The sequence below is a fragment of the Leptodactylus fuscus genome, chromosome 4 (assembly GCF_031893055.1).
Source record: "Leptodactylus fuscus isolate aLepFus1 chromosome 4, aLepFus1.hap2, whole genome shotgun sequence".
NCBI lineage: Eukaryota > Metazoa > Chordata > Amphibia > Anura > Leptodactylidae > Leptodactylus > Leptodactylus fuscus.
In genome coordinates this window covers 223,398,852-223,416,443 of record NC_134268.1, presented here as the reverse complement: position 1 = coordinate 223,416,443, position 17,592 = coordinate 223,398,852, and the positions used below count along the sequence as shown (strand labels likewise).

Genomic DNA, 17,592 nt, shown 5'->3' with positions numbered 1-17,592 from the left:
CAGTGATACGATGTTTGCACCCTGGAATCTTTACTTTCTGTTTGCCTTTGACAGTAATGGAGCGCACACTGGTCCTCAGCTGTTATCAGTATTATTATTTATATAGCATCATTAATTCCCTGGTGCTGTACATTATTATATTAATTCCCTGGTGCTGTACATTATTATATTAATCCCATGGTGCGCTCTACATTATTATATTAATCTCATGGTGCTCTGTACATTATTATATTAATCCCATGGTGCTCTGTACATTATTATATTAATCTCATGGTGCTCTGTACATTATTATATTAATCCCATGGTGCTGTACATTATTATATTAATCCCATGGTGCTCTGTACATTATTATATTAATCCCATGGTGCTGTACATTATTATATTAATCCCATGGTGCTCTGTACATTATTATATTAATCCCATGTGCTCTGTACATTATTATATTAATCCCATGGTGCTCAGTACATTATTATATTAATCCCATGGTGCTGTGCACATTATTATATTAATCCCATGGTGTTGAACATTATTATATTAATCCCATGGTGCTCTGTACATTATTATATTAATTCCATGGTGCTCTGTACATTATTATATTAATCCCATGGTTCTCTGTACATTATTATATTAATCCCATCGTGCTGTACATTATTATATTAATCCCATGGTGCTCTGTACATTATTATATTAATCCCATGGTGCTCTGTACATTATTATATTAATCCCATGGTGCTCTGCACATTATTATATTAATCCCATGGAGCGCTGTACATTATTATATTAATTCCGTGGTGCTCTGTACATTATTATATTAATCCCATGGTGCTCTGTACATTATTATATTAATCCCATCGTACTGTACATTATTATATTAATCCCATGGTGCTGTACATTATTATATTAATCCCATGGTGCTCTGTACATTATTATATTAATCCCATGGTGCTCTGTACATTATTATATTAATCCCATGGTGCTCTGTACATTATTATATTAGTCCCATGGTGCTCTGTACATTTGGTGCTCTGTACATTATTATATTAATCCATGGTGCTCTGTACATTATTATATTAATCCCATGGTACTCTGTACATTATTATATTAATCCCATGGTGCTCTGTACATTATTATATTAATCCCATGGTGCTCTGCACATTATTATATTAATCCCATGGTGCTCTGTGCATTGTTATATTAATCCCATGGTGTTCTGTACATTATTATATTAATCCCATGGTGCTCTGTACATTATTATATTAATCCCATGGTGCTCTGTACATTATTATATTAATCCCATGGTGCTCTGTACATTATTATATTAATCCCATGGTGTTCTGTACATTATTATATTAATCCCATGGTGCTCTGTACATTATTATATTAATCCCATGGTGCTCTGTACATTATTATATTAATCCCATGGTGCTCTGTACATTATTATATTAATCCCATGGTGCTCTGCACATTATTTTATTAATCCCATGGTGCTCTGTACATTATTATATTAATCCCATGGTGCTCTGTATATTATTATATTAATTCCATGGTGCTCTGTACATTATTATATTAATCCCATGGTGTTCTGTACATTATTATATTAATCCCATCGTGCTGTACATTATTATATTAATCCCATGGTGCTGTACATTATTATATTAATCCCATGGTGCTCTGTACATTATTATATTAATCCCATGGTGCTCTGTACATTATTATATTAGTCCCATGGTGCTCTGTACATTTGGTGCTCTGTACATTATTATATTAATCCATGGTGCTCTGTACATTATTATATTAATCCCATGGTGCTCTGTACATTATTATATTAATCTCATGGTGCTCTGTACATTATTATATTAATCCCATGGTGCTCTGCACATTATATTAATCCCATGGTGCTCTGTGCATTGTTATATTAATCCCATGGTGTTCTGTACATTATTATATTAATCCCATGGTGCACTGTACATTATTATATTAATCCCATGGTGCTCTGTACATTATTATATTAATCCCATGGTGCTCTGTACATTATTATATTAATCCCATGGTGCTCTGCACATTATTATATTAATCCCATGGTGCTCTGTACATTATTATATTAATCCCATGGTGTTCTTTACATTATTATATTAATCCCATGGTGTTCTGTACATTATTATATTAATCCCATGGTGCTCTGTACATTATTATATTAATCCCATGGTGCTCTGTACATTATTATATTAATCCCATGGTGCTGTACATTATTATATTAATCCCATGGTGCTCTGTACATTATTATATTAATCCCATGGTGCTCTGTACATTATTATATTAATCCCATGGTGCTCTGTACATTATTATATTAATCCCATGGTGCTCTGCACATTATTTTATTAATCCCATGGTGCTCTGTACATTATTATATTAATCCCATAGTGCTGTACATTATTATATTAATCCCATGGTGCTGTACATTATTATATTAATCCCATGGTGCTCTGTACATTATTATATTAATCCCATGGTGCTCTGTACATTATTATATTAATCCCATGGTGTTCTGTACATTATTATATTAATCCCATCGTGCTGTACATTATTATATTAATCCCATGGTGCTGTACATTATTATATTAATCCCATGGTGCTCTGTACATTATTATATTAATCCCATGGTGCTCTGTACATTATTATATTAATCCCATGGTGCTCTGTACATTATTATATTAGTCCCATGGTGCTCTGTACATTTGGTGCTCTGTACATTATTATATTAATCCATGGTGCTCTGTACATTATTATATTAATCCCATGGTGCTCTGTACATTATTATATTAATCTCATGGTGCTCTGTACATTATTATATTAATCCCATGGTGCTCTGTACATTATTATATTAATCTCATGGTGCTCTGTACATTATTATATTAATCCCATGGTGCTCTGCACATTATTATATTAATCCCATGGTGCTCTGTACATTATTATATTAATCCCATGGTGTTCTGTACATTATTATATTAATCCCATGGTGCTCTGTACATTATTATATTAATCCCATGGTGCTCTGTACATTATTATATTAAGCCCATGGTGTTCTGTACATTATTATATTAATCCCATGGTGCTCTGTACATTATTATATTAATCCCATGGTGCTCTGTACATTATTATATTAATCCCATGGTGCTCTGTATATTATTATATTAATTCCATGGTGCTCTGTACATTATTATATTAATCCCATGGTGCTGTACATTATTATATTAATCCCATGGTGCTCTGTACATTATTATATTAATCCCATGGTGTTCTGTACATTATTATATTAATCCCATGGTGCTCTGTACATTATTATATTAATCCCATGGTGCTCTGTACATTATTATATTAATCCCATGGAGCGCTGTACATTATTATATTAATTCCGTGGTGCTCTGTACATTATTATATTAATCCCATGGTGTTCTGTACATTATTATATTAATCCCATGGTGCTCTGTACATTATTATATTAATCCCATGGTGCTCTGTGCATTGTTATATTAATCCCATGGTGTTCTGTACATTATTATATTAATCCCATGGTGCACTGTACATTATTATATTAATCCCATGGTGCTCTGTACATTATTATATTAATCCCATGGTGCTCTGTACATTATTATATTAATCCCATGGTGCTCTGCACATTATTATATTAATCCCATGGTGCTCTGTACATTATTATATTAATCCCATGGTGTTCTGTACATTATTATATTAATCCCATGGTGTTCTGTACATTATTATATTAATCCCATGGTGCTCTGTACATTATTATATTAATCCCATGGTGCTCTGTACATTATTATATTAATCCCATGGTGCTCTGTACATTATTATATTAATCCCATGGTGCTGTACATTATTATATTAATCCCATGGTGCTCTGTACATTATTATATTAATCCCATGGTGCTCTGTACATTATTATATTAATCCCATGGTGCTCTGTACATTATTATATTAATCCCATGGTGCTCTGCACATTATTTTATTAATCCCATGGTGCTCTGTACATTATTATATTAATCCCATGGTGCTCTGTATATTATTATATTAATTCCATGGTGCTCTGTACATTATTATATTAATCCCATGGTGTTCTGTACATTATTATATTAATCCCATCGTGCTGTACATTATTATATTAATCCCATCGTGCTGTACATTATTATATTAATCCCATGGTGCTCTGTACATTATTATATTAATCCCATGGTGCTCTGTACATTATTATATTAATCCCATGGTGCTCTGTACATTATTATATTAATCCCATGGTGCTCTGTATATTATTATATTAATTCCGTGGTGCTCTGTACATTATTATATTAATCCCATGGTGTTCTGTACATTATTATATTAATCCCATGGTGCTCTGTACATTATTATATTAATCCCATGGTGCTCTGTACATTATTATATTAATCCCATGGTGTTCTGTACATTATTATATTAATCCCATGGTGCTCTGTACATTATTATATTAATCCCATGGTGCTCTGTACATTATTATATTAATCCCATGGTGCTCTGTATATTATTATATTAATCCCATGGTGCTCTGTACATTATTATATTAATCCCATGGTGCTGTACATTATTATATTAATCCCATGGTGCTGTACATTATTATATTGATCCCATGGTGCTGTACGTTATTATATTGATCCCATGGTGCTGTACGTTGTTATATTAATCCCATGGTGCTCTGTACAGTATTATATTCCATGGTGCTCTGTACATTATTATATTAATCCCATGGTGCTCTGTACATTATTATATTAATCCCAGCGGAGTAACACTTGGCTTTGGCAGTTAGAAGGTCATTAGTGACTTTGGTTGGGGCAGTATCTGTGGAGTGCCGGGGTCTGAATCCTGACTGTAGGCCGTAGACTTCCATAAGTACATTAGATCATGTTATTCGGACAGTGATGTTGTTTCTGGCTGTAGTTTTGTTGTCTGTTCTCCGCCTGTTCCTCAGATGGGTTCCTGACATCCCCATCCGATGTCGCTGGGCTCAGTGGCGCCTCTCACTGGATGTTTTGCCTCGATTCATATCATGATTCTTTATACTTGGGGTTTCCTGCTGTGGCTGATCCAGCATCATGTAGCACATGGCAAAGAAAATGTTTTATATGTATGCCCCGCCTCTTTATATCATGGCCACGCCCACAAATTTAACTCTGACGATAACAAGACAATTGTGCATTCTCCGCACTGACCGGGTAAATTACTATTCATATATTCTGACGTTCGGACCACCATGAAGAGGACGGTGAGATCATTTACACCCCGGTCTCCTGTAGGTGTCCTCTTCCTTTTCGTCATTAAAAGTTTTATTGAACACGTATGTGGGGATATACCAACAAAGGGGGGAGGGGGGGGCAGGAGAGGGGCAGAACCTGGAGCAAGAAGTGAGGGAGGGATATTGGCATAAGGGCAACAAGGGCAGCGAGAGGGGGAAGTAAGCGAGGCAACAAAATACTCGGACGCAGCAGAGTCAAAATACAATCATGAAAATAACAAATGAGCAATCGAGTGAAGCAATAAGAAAAAACATCAGTAAAAGAGAAGAACTCGAGCGGAAAAGCAAAGTCAGGCGGACACAGAAGGAAAAAAGGAGAGTAAATCGGCGGAGTAGTGGAAGTGGTTCCAATGGCGCCACGTCTGCTGATGCCTCTATCGTCCTGCTGATGCCTCTATCGTCCTGCTGATGCCTCTATCGTCCTACTGATGCCTCTATCGTCCTGCTGATGCCTCTATTGTCCTACTGTTGCTCAGCCACCAGGCTTTCCACTGAGTGTAAGCTATGGAGCTCCTTTATCCAGGATAGGAGCGTAGGGGGTGTCAGAGACTTCCACAGTCTGGGAATGACCCACCTCGCTGCCACTACCATGAATCCTATGAGTCTACGGGTGGGGTTCCTGAATTCACGAGAGAAGATGGAGAGGAGTAGTGGGGTGGGATCGTCCGGCAAGTCAACCCCCATAACCTGTAGGATAATTGGACAAACTCCAGACCAAAAGGGGCATAGAAGGGAGAATCCCCACCGGATGTGGACCATCATGCCTCGCTCAGAGTGACACCTCCAGCACCTAGCCTATGGAGGGAAAAATGTAATGGAGGACAGCTGGAACTCTGCACCACCTAGAAGGTATTTATAATTAATCTCCTGCGCTTTCCATGAGATGGAGAACTTGTGGCACACACAGAAGGCAGAGGACCACGCACCCAGTGGGAATGAGACCCCCAGTTCCCTCTCCCAGCTATCCGTGAATGAAGGCAAGGCACCATCAGGATCCTCCATCAACATACCATACAGGTGGGAAACAGTGTGGGTGAGGGGCAAAGAGGAAAGGCAAAGATGTTGAAAGGGAAGCAGCGCCCTATGGAGATCACCAGAAAGTTTTAAAGAGGAGTAGAAATGGGAGAGTTACGTATATTGCCAGTGGAGGGCAACTGAGTCAGGGCGTGAAGTCTGGGCTAATAGGTCAGCACAGGGAAGAAGAGAGGAGGCTGAGGTGGCCTGCCTAAACCTCAGGACCGGGTCACCCACAGGGTGAAACAAGAACGGGGAACGGAGCCCCGGAGGGCAGTCTGGGATGCTCGAGATCGGAGTCAAAGGACCGTCGTTCGTGAAGAGCTTCCGCGTTGCCCTATATAGACGGCACCCCCCCCCCAGCGTCTGTCGAGCAACAAAGGGGTGCGGGAGAGTTTTACTGTCGGACCAGAGCCTCTTATGAAGCCAAGGTAGAGCAGTGAGAGGTAAAGAGCACAGCGACGCCTCAAGAGCAACCCAGAGATTGGAGCGACCGGAGTGGTGCCAGTCACTGCAACCGCAGCCAAAAAATATTTAGCACAATCTGGGACAACCAACCTGCCTCTCCGTTTGGACCTGAACAGGATGGACCTGGTGATCCGTGGTGGCCCAGCAGCCCAGATGAACTTGCTGAAAGCCTGCCCCACCACCGAGAAAAACCGGGACGGTAGAATCACAGGGACAGTTTGGAAGAGATACAACAATCGGGGGAGGACATTCATTTTTAATAAGTTAATGCGGCCCAGCCATGAAAGGCCCTCGGTGTCCCATCGCGCTAGATCAGGAGGATCGGAGAAAATGTAACGAGTAGGTATCATTCAGATTAGTAGGGAGGAGCACCCCAAGTATTTAATAGACTTAGAGGATCACGAGAACAGAAAGGAGGAGCGCAGGGCACCAAGGACCGTCTCCAGCAGGGAAACATTAAAGGGGTCGGCCACTTTCAGACCAATATTGACAAACAAATGTACAATAAAAAGATATACAATGTTCCAATAGACTTTCTGTATCAATTCATCAGGGTTTTCTAGATCTCTGCTTGCTGTCATTCATTCTGTTACTTCTAGAGGATAAAGGTCTGACCGTGGTCATGTGATATACGGTACATGGTCATGTGATGAGTACACAATGGTACTGCAGGTGTGACCCCTGTCTAAAGGCTCCGGGGCTCCTACACGCTATGTCTGTCCCTGCACACCATGTCAGTCAGACTACTGGTCCTGCTGTGACCCTATAGAGCAGGGATAGGGAACGTCCGGCTCTCCAGCTGTTGCAAAACTACAACTCCCAGCATGCATACTGGCTCTGCTGTTCTTGGAACTCCCATGGAAGTGAATGGAGCATGCTGGGAGTTGTAGTTTCACAGCAGCTGAGAGCCGAAGGTTCCCTATCCCTGCTCTAGAGTGTGTGCAGGGAAGGAAGCCTCCTAATATCCCAGGCAGACCTTGCACTGTGTGCGGCGAAGCAGCCTGCTCAGGATTGTGGGAGTTGTAGTCCAGCTGTCAGCAGGATGTGGTTGGTCATGTGATAGAAAGTCCACAGGCTCCAGGAACACACAGGGCAGAGGAGCGGAGCATTACTGGGGGCCCCACATAGTCCTGCAGGCCGTGCCCTATAATGGTTCATGATGATTGACGGAACGTTAGGAGAGGTGAGTAGTCATATTAACACTTTCACTGCTGGTATGTAGAGCCCAGTATATAGGATTAGCCAATCATGTGATGGAAGAAGATATACAGTATATATACAAGGAGAAGAGAGGCCGACTGTAGGACAGGGGAATACAATCTATTACTATCTGTTATCAGCCATGTCAGGAGAGGAGAGGCCGACTGTAGGACAGGGGAATACAATCTATTACTATCTGTTATCAGCCATGTCAGGAGAGGAGAGGCCGACTGTAGGACAGGGGAATACAATCTATTACTATCTGTTATCAGCCATGTCAGGAGAGGAGAGGCCGACTGTAGGACAGGGGAATACAATCTATTACTATCTGTTATCAGCCGTGTCAGGAGAGGAGAGGCCGACTGTAGGACAGGGGAATACAATCTATTACTATCTGTTATCAGCCGTGTCAGGAGAGGAGAGGCCGACTGTAGGACAGGGGAATACAATCTATTACTATCTGTTATCAGCCATGTCAGGAGAGGAGAGGCTGACTGTAGGACAGGAGAATACAATCTATTACTATCTGTTATCAGCCATGTCAGGAGGGGAGAGTCCGACTGTAGGACAGGAGAATACAATCTATTACTATCTGTTATCAGCCATGTCAGGAGAGGAGAGGCCGACTGTAGGACAGGAGAATACAATCTATTACTATCTGTTATCAGCCACGTCAGGAGAGGAGAGGCCGACTGTAGGACAGGAGAATACAATCTATTACTATCTGTTATCAGCCATGTCAGGAGGGGAGAGGCCGACTGTAGGACAGGAGAATACAATCTATTACTATCTGTTATCAGCCATGTCAGGAGAGGAGAGGCCGACTGTAGGACAGGGGAATACAATCTATTACTATCTGTTATCAGCCATGTCAGGAGAGGAGAGGCCGACTGTAGGACAGGAGAATACAATCTATTACTATCTGTTATCAGCCGTGTCAGGAGAGGAGAGGCCGACTGTAGGACAGGGGAATACAATCTATTACTATCTGTTATCAGCCATGTCAGGAGAGGCCGACTGTAGGACAGGAGAATACAATCTATTACTATCTGTTATCAGCCATGTCAGGAGAGGCCGACTGTAGGACAGGAGAATACAATCTATTACTATCTGTTATCAGCCATGTCAGGAGAGGCCGACTGTAGGACAGGAGAATACAATCTATTACTATCTGTTATCAGCCATGTCTGGAGAGGAGAGGCCGACTGTAGGACAGGAGAATACAATCTATTACTATCTGTTATCAGCCATGTCAGGAGGGGAGAGGCCGACTGTAGGACAGGAGAATACAATCTATTACTATCTGTTATCAGCCATGTCAGAAGAGGAGAGGCCGACTGTAGGACAGGAGAATACAATCTATTACTATCTGTTATCAGCCATGTCAGGAGAGGAGAGGCCGACTGTAGGACAGGGGAATACAATCTATTACTATCTGTTATCAGCCATGTCAGGAGAGGAGAGTCCGACTGTAGGACAGGAGAATACAATCTATTATCTGCCATGTCAGGAGAGGAGAGGCCGACTGTAGGACAGGGGAATACAATCTATTACTATCTGTTATCAGCCATGTCAGGAGAGGAGAGGCCGACTGTAGGACAGGGGAATACAATCTATTACTATCTGTTATCAGCCGTGTCAGGAGAGGAGAGGCCGACTGTAGGACAGGGGAATACAATCTATTACTATCTGTTATCAGCCATGTCAGGAGAGGAGAGGCCGACTGTAGGACAGTGGAATACAATCTATTACTATCTGTTATCAGCCATGTCAGGAGAGGAGAGGCCGACTGTAGGACAGGGGAATACAATCTATTACTATCTGTTATCAGCCATGTCAGGAGAGGAGAGGCCGACTGTAGGACAGGGGAATACAATCTATTACTATCTGTTATCAGCCATGTCAGGAGAGGAGAGGCCGACTGTAGGACAGGGGAATACAATCTATTACTATCCGTTATCAGCCATGTCAGGAGAGGAGAGGCCGACTGTAGGACAGGGGAATACAATCTATTACTATCCGTTATCAGCCATGTCAGGAGAGGAGAGGCCAACTGTAGGACAGGGGAATACAATCTATTACTATCTGTTATCAGCCATGTCAGGAGAGGAGAGGCCAACTGTAGGACAGGGGAATACAATCTATTACTATCTGTTATCAGCCATGTCAGGAGAGGAGAGGCCGACTGTAGGACAGGGGAATACAATCTATTACTATCTGTTATCAGCCTTTTTCTTCCAACCCTACAAATTGTACAGCGCTGCGGAATATGTTGGCACTATATAAATAAAATTTAATATTATATATTATTATTTTTAAGTGACATCATTTTAAAAAGTGTCAGAAATAAGTCATAAAACTCTGTGTTTGTAAATACCCCCTAATATTGAATAGATGAGATGGGGCCTTGTTGTCCTCATTTTTATCTGCACTACAAGCCCACTCTTTGCATACTCCCCTTATGTGCTATAATACAACAACAATAAATCCAGTCTATTCTGTCATATTCCAGGTCCCCGTCTCCTTTGATGAGGTGGTGGTATACTTCTCAGAAGACGAATGGCGCCATCTAGAGGAATGGCAGAGACGTCTGTACAGAGAGGTCATGCAGGAGACCCTGGACGTGGTGCTGTCTCTGGGTAGGGGGCTGTCATTACTGGGGTGTCTGGTAGTGTCGTCCTCATGACCGTCCAGTGACTTCCTTTCTTTTCTGCTGCAGGGTGCCAGTATCGCCAGGCCTCTCCCCCGCCCCGCATCTTTCCTGACGATGAAGCGTCTATTACCAATTATTTTGGATTTCGTCTGGGTAAGTGACATTAGGAAAGTAAAATTAAGAGAACAGGAAGCTTCTGCGTCTCTTGGCAATATGAACATTATACTGCTGTAAGAAAAGTAAGTGAACCCTTAAACACAATCTAACAACACTAAATCGCTCATGTCTTATATACAGAAAGCTGAAAAGTAAGGGAGAAAAAGTAATTGAACCCTCTATCGGAAGCCCCCTCCACCAAGTTTTGGTTTTCCAACTTGGGTTCCAAATCAGTGAACGTCCCACCAGCCTTGCGGTGGACTCTGGTGAAGGCACTGAAGGTGTGAGCCTAAACGGTATTGGGTTATCGGTAGCTACTTATTTGCTGATCGAGTTACCTATTTCTTGCAGCACATTGGGGAATTGCTCACGTAATTCCAATACAGATCTGGAAATTTCTATAGCAATTACCTTAGAATCCATTGGGAGGAGTTTATTATACTGATCATGCCCCTTTTCTGGCATTTTTTGGCGCACGGTCATTCTGCGATATACACTCACCGGCCACTTTATTAGGGACACCATGCTAGTAACGGGTTGGACCCCCTTTTGCCTTCAGAACTGTCTCAATTCTTCGTGGCATAGATACAACAAGGTGCTGGAAGCATTCCTCAGAGATTTTGGTCCATATTGACATGATGACATCACACAGTTGCCGCAGATTTGTCGGCTGCACATCCATGATGCGAATCTCCCGTTCCACCACATCCCAAAGATGCTCCTCTATTGGATTGAGATCTGGTGACTGTGGAGGCCATTGGAGTACAGTGAACTCATTGTCATGTTCAAGAAACCAGTCTGAGATGATTCCAGCTTTATGACATGGCATTGCATTATCCTGCTGAAAGTAGCCATCAGATGTTGGGTACATTGTGGTCATAAAGGGATGGACATGGTCAGCAACAATACTCAGGTAGGCTTTGGCGTTGCAACGATGCTCAATTGGTACCAAGGGGCCCAAAGAGTGCCAAGAAAATATTCCCCACACCATGACACCACCAGCCTGAACCGTTACCGATACAAGGCAGGATGGATCCATGCTTTCATGTTGTTGACGTCAAATTCTGAGCCTACCATCCGAATGTCGCAGCAGAAATCGAGACTCATCAGACCAGGCAACGTTTTTCCAATCTTCAATTGTCCAATTTCGATGAGCTTGTGCAAATTGTAGCCTCAGTTTCCTGTTCTTAGCTGAAAGGAGTGGCACCCGGTGTGGTCTTCTGCTGCTGTAGCCCATCTGTAGCCTCAAAGTTGGACGTACTGTGCGGCGTTCAGAGATGCTCTTCTGGCTACCTTGGTTGTAACGGGTGGCTATTTGAGTCACTGTTGCCTTTCTATCAGCTCGAACCAGTCTGGCCATTCTCCTCTGACCTCTGGCATCAACAACGAATTTCCGCCCCCCACAGAACTGCCGCTCACTGGATGTTTTTTCTTTTTCGGACCATTCTCTGTAAACCCTAGAGATGGTTGTGCGTGAAAATCCCAGTAGATCAGCAGTTTCTGAAATACTCAGACCAGCCCTTCTGGCACCAACAACCATGCCACGTTCAAAGGCACTCAAATCACCTTTCTTCCCCATACTGATGCTCGGTTTGAACTGCAGGAGATTGTCTTGACCATGTCTACATGCCGAAATGCACTGAGTTGCCGCCATGTGATTGGCTGATTAGAAATTAAGTGTTAACGAGCAGTTGGACAGGTGTACCTAATAAAGTGGCCGGTGAGTGTAAATCTAACACTTTAAAAAAAAAAAAAAAAAAGTGAATAAAGTTGGGAAGGGCCCAAGACAGGCCGGGGCCACCTCAGCCCTATGGATATATAGTAACTTGTGCTGGCATGAGGTATAACTATAAATACACCAGTCCCTGGCTAGCCCAGATTTCTGTATTGGCACACAAGACCTTCTGAGATACTCCAGAATAATGAAGAGGCTGCAACCAAGTGATAACCTGGCACATCTCATAATGGTGGAGAATTAAGTGATATCAGCATAGGAAACGCTGGTCTTAATAAATTCCATTCCCTTGACAAATACAGAACCAGCAAAGCTGCCCCAAACCAATGGCGCTCTGTCCACCAGGCGTGACGGTTGGTTTGAGGTTGGGTGTTCATGTGCAGTGTTATTTTCCTTCCAGACATAGCTCAGTTCCATTTTCTTATCTGGCTATAGAACGTGTACCTTTGAGCTCTGTGGACCAGGTGATCTCGGATGAACTTGAGATGGGCCGCAATGTTATTTTTATTTTTTTATTGCCAGCAGGATCTTCATTTATGATGTCCTTCCATGACCGCCGTTCTTGGTCAATGGTTTTCTAGTGGACACATGGACAAAGGTTTTGGTGGAGTCTTCTGTAAGTATCTTGGGATTACCCTTGGAATCTTAATAGGACACCCACTTCTAGTGAGAGAAGCATCAGTCCATGGATTGATGTGCAGAACATCCAAGTCTCTAGCCATGTTTTTTAGCCCTACATGTAGCTCTATAATGCATCTTCTGAGAGTTGTTTGCCTCAAGGCTTGGCTCACACAGTCCATCTTGAGAGTAAAAGATTTGTCAGTAACCAGGCTTTGTGTGCCTTTATTTAATAGGAAATCCCCTGTAAATCCCGCACGTCCTATCCCATCGCTTTCCTTAAAACATCTTTGTCAATTACCTTTCTGAAAAGCCATTCGATCAGGGATTCACTTACTTTTTCTCCACTATGGATGGTTACGCCATGAGGGGAATGTATTAAGATTGGTGATTCTTACGCCAGTCTATATTGATTCTCTAACAGGCACAAGTCGCTCCAAAAGGCTCCATCCTCGCCCATAGGTGCACCTGATTTCCAATCTACGCCAGCTGTGATCTAGTGTAGACTTGTGGTTTAACCCATGCCAGTCTTCTGCCATTACTTATAATAAATATGGCGCCGTGAACCTGCCTACAGAGATGGCACAATCAGACCACCTTCTATTAGTAAGCATTTCAAAACTCCATGTATTACCATAGGGTTCATTTACTTTTTTTTCTTGCAGCTGTATGTATTTGGGACCATTCTGCTTACTGCTATTTATACGAAGCAATAGGGAATACCCATATGGGGTTCTTGTGTAGGGTCGCCTATATAATGTACACCTTTTTCCTATTACATTCCAGAGGAACAATTGGGGATGAATATAGAAGACAAAAGAGAAGCGGCGCCCAACTGTACAAAACCTCTAGTAAATGGCACTGATACTTGTAGGCAGAGGAAACCTCCAGACATTAGAAAGGTGCACAGGTGCCCGGACTGTAAGACTCTGTGTGGCAGCAGGACCCTCCTTGAAGAGCACAAGAAAACCCATAAAGAAGGGAAGGTTCGGCATGAAGATGGGGGTAAAGTTGTGAAGCAGGTTCCAGTGATGGCCCCGCAGTCTGTGCCCCTCGCAGGAAGGGTCTTCCAATGTAATAATTGCGATAAGTCCTTTAGTAACCAGTCCGTCCTCTCTCTACACCAGAAAACCCACACTGGTGAGAAGCTCTTTAAATGCTCAGAATGTGGCAAGAGCTTCCCGAAGAGGTCCCAGCTGGTGATGCACAAGAGATGTCACATCGAAGAAAGACCCTACAAGTGCACCCAATGTGAGAAAAGTTACACCCAACAATCTAAGCTGATTGAACACCAAAGGACGCACACCGGGGAAAAACCCTTCAAATGTAGTGAGTGTGGAAAAGGCTTCACCAAGAGGTCTCACCTGAAGGAACATCTAAGGATCCACACGGGCGAGAAACCCCATAAATGTGACCAGTGTGATAAGACCTTCCATTACCCATCAAACCTGGTGGAGCATCAGAGGACTCATTCCGGTGACCGTCCATATCAATGCACCGAATGTGATAAGAGCTTCATCAAAATGTCCAAACTGATCGTCCATCTCCGGATACACACCGGGGAACGGCCGTATAAATGCACCGAGTGTGACAAGAGCTTCAGCCAACAATCCAACCTTGTGGTCCATCAAAGGACTCACACGGGGGAGAAACCCTTTAAGTGCAATGACTGCAAGAAGACGTTTAGTTATCATTACACTCTCATGGTCCACCAAAGAACCCACACCGGGGAAAAACCTTACAAGTGCACTCTGTGTGAGAAAGCCTTCACGCAACATTCTAGCCTCAAAATTCATCTTAAAGTTCATGAACCTCAACTACCTGATGAGCCTGACCTGACATCTCCTGAGGAGCCATCAACACCAGACCAGACAAACACTGAAGAGGACAAGGCTCTGTCAACGACACCACCAACCAACCCCACAAGTCCTCCAGATATTGTGCAGGACTGTGAGGACAATTATCTTCCACGCTCCCCCCTGAGTGAGTATTTAGGTGCCCTTTTACTTCCAGATAAGAAGTATAGCTGCACCGAGTGTGATAAGTCATTCCTAGATAAGTCTAAACTAGTTGTCCATCTACGAACTCATACCGGGGAACGTCCCTTCAAGTGCTCCCTGTGTGATAAGGCCTTCATTCAATGGTCCCGTCTATCCGAGCACAGGAAAACCCACACAGGAGAAAAGCCCTATGTGTGCTCCGAGTGCGGCAAGAGTTTCCTCAAGATGTCCAAGCTGACCGTCCATCGGAGAATACACACAGGAGAGCGGCCGTATACCTGCTCAGAATGCGGGAAGCAATTCACTCAGCAATCCAACATGGTGATCCATCAGCGGATCCACACCGGGGAAAGGCCCTTTAAATGTAATACTTGCGACAAGACCTTCCGTTACCAGTCGTCTCTTATTAGGCATCGGCGGGATCACACGGGTGACACAGAAACCTAGCAGGGCCAAACACCGTGCCGGGTATTCCTAGAGATCTCAAGAAAAGACTGTTCATGGTCTGTGTCTCAGGGCGGACAATAAAACTCTACGTCATTTGTGGACGATCTCTTGTCTCTGATTTCTTTTCACAGTTTCTCTCTCGGGCTGCCGTACATGTTTCTCTTATAACCCAAATGGTAGAAGAAGAGCGGTACTCCCAGCAGCAGGGACGCCCTTAATTTCCTTTAGTACGTCCTTCAGCTAAAGTGCCATAAAAAATGCTTATTCTAGATGTGGTCATGGCAAGTCTTATTCAGAAAGAGCCCTGGACCTGTATCACTAACCGCAGAATCAGGGGCCCCTACACAGGGCAAGGGACCAATCACCTCCCTTCACCACAGCTTACGCTGGGTTCACACTAGCGCCCGGAGTCCGTTCTCAGCTTTCCGTCTTCTGCACGCAGAAGACGGAAAGCTGTCAGACCGGGTCCGGCCGTGAGCGGTGGTGAGCGTTTTATGCTCTCCGCCACAAAACCGTTTTTTTAAAAAAATCAGACACAGAATACTGCATGTCCGACTCTGTGTCCGATTTAAAAAAAAACTGGTTTCGTGGCGGAGAGCATAAAACGCTCACCACCGCTCCCGGCCGAACAGCTTTCAAACCCATTCAAATCAAAGAGTCCTGCAGGTTTCCGTCTCCTGCTCTGTTTCGTGCAGGGAACGGAGACCGGGGCGCAATGTGAACGAGCCCTTAGGAAGAACATGTCAGTATCTTGCATTGGCTTCCAAATATTTGCTAGATTAAGATCTAGCAAGGTTACAAGAAATAAGGGACACCCTACACCACAGGAGGCGCACACCCACAGATACTCAACACCCCCAGGAGGGGCATCCTGAAGTGCACCACACCCTGAAATATCCACCATCCACTGTGACACAGGAGGAGATGAGGGGACACTAATGACTGTGACACAGGGGGAGATGAGGGGACACTAATGCCTGTGACACATAGAGATGAGGGGACACTAATGCCTGTGACACAGGGGGAGATGAGGGGACACTAATGCCTGTGACACAGGGGGAGATGAGGGGACACTAATGACTGACACAGGGAGATGAGGGGACACTAATGACTGTGACACAGGGGGAGATGAGGGGACACTAATGCCTGTGACACATAGAGATGAGGGGACACTAATGCCTGTGACACAGGGGGAGATGAGGGGACACTAATGCCTGTGACACAGGGGGGAGATGAGGGGACACTAATGACTGTGACACAGGGGGAGATGAGGGGACACTAATGACTGTGACACATAGAGATGAGGGGGACACTAATGCCTGTGACACATAGAGATGAGGGGACACTAATGACTGTGACACAGGGAGATGAGGGGACACTAATGACTGTGACACAGGGGGAGATGAGGGGACACTAATGACTGTGACACATAGAGATGAGGGGACACTAATGACTGTGACACATAGAGATGAGGGGACACTAATGACTGTGACACATAGAGATGAGGGGACACTAATGACTGTGACACATAGAGATGAGGGGACACTAATGACTGTGACACATAGAGATTGAGGGGACACTAATGACTGTGACACAGGGGAGTGGATGATGGGAGTTGTAGTTCTCCGTGCCCCGCCCCCTCCGTTCCTCCGCTCCCAGTGGTGCCTTGCGGGTGACGTGTGACCGGGCCGGGCAGAGAGCGGGCGCTGCTCCGGGTGTGCGCGGTGCGGCCTCCATGTCCCCTCTCTCCTCCTACTTCCTGTCCGCCCCGGCTGTGTCCTCCTCACTCCCCGGCAGTCTCATCCCCGGAGCCCAGACAAAAGGACGGACACCCGGAGCTCGGTGACCCGCGGAGCCGGGACAGTATGTGTGAGCGAGGTAAGAGGCGGCCCCTATACCGGGTGTAGTCCTATATATACAGCTGTACGGGAGGGGCTCCCCAGTATCTGCCCCATCACTATAT

At 43.8% G+C, this 17,592-nt stretch overlaps 2 protein-coding genes across 5 annotated transcripts in view; both read left to right on the top strand.

The window, feature by feature from the left end:
- Window positions 1-7,822: 7,822 nt before the first annotated feature.
- Window positions 7,823-15,714, top strand: LOC142201049 (uncharacterized). 2 transcript variants are annotated; one of them, XM_075271872.1, is made up of 4 exons: window positions 7,823-8,003; window positions 10,533-10,659; window positions 10,740-10,826; window positions 13,969-15,714. In XM_075271872.1, exons 1-4 carry the CDS (start codon window positions 7,977-7,979, stop codon window positions 15,627-15,629), a joined length of 1,902 nt encoding a protein of 633 aa, XP_075127973.1. In that variant the 5' UTR covers window positions 7,823-7,976; the 3' UTR covers window positions 15,630-15,714. The 2 variants fall into 2 exon arrangements, with proteins under 2 accessions (XP_075127973.1, XP_075127974.1); XM_075271873.1 differs by lacking the exons at window positions 7,823-8,003; window positions 10,533-10,659; window positions 10,740-10,826 and adding an exon at window positions 13,097-13,180.
- Window positions 15,715-17,231: 1,517 nt separating this feature from the next.
- Window positions 17,232-17,592, top strand: part of LOC142201040 (uncharacterized) — a 46,921-nt gene continuing 46,560 nt past the window's right edge. For all 3 annotated transcript variants that reach the window (XM_075271857.1, XM_075271856.1, XM_075271855.1), the window contains exon 1: window positions 17,232-17,507. The gene's annotated coding sequence lies outside the window, so the exon portion shown is untranslated. The remainder of the gene's footprint in view (window positions 17,508-17,592) is intronic.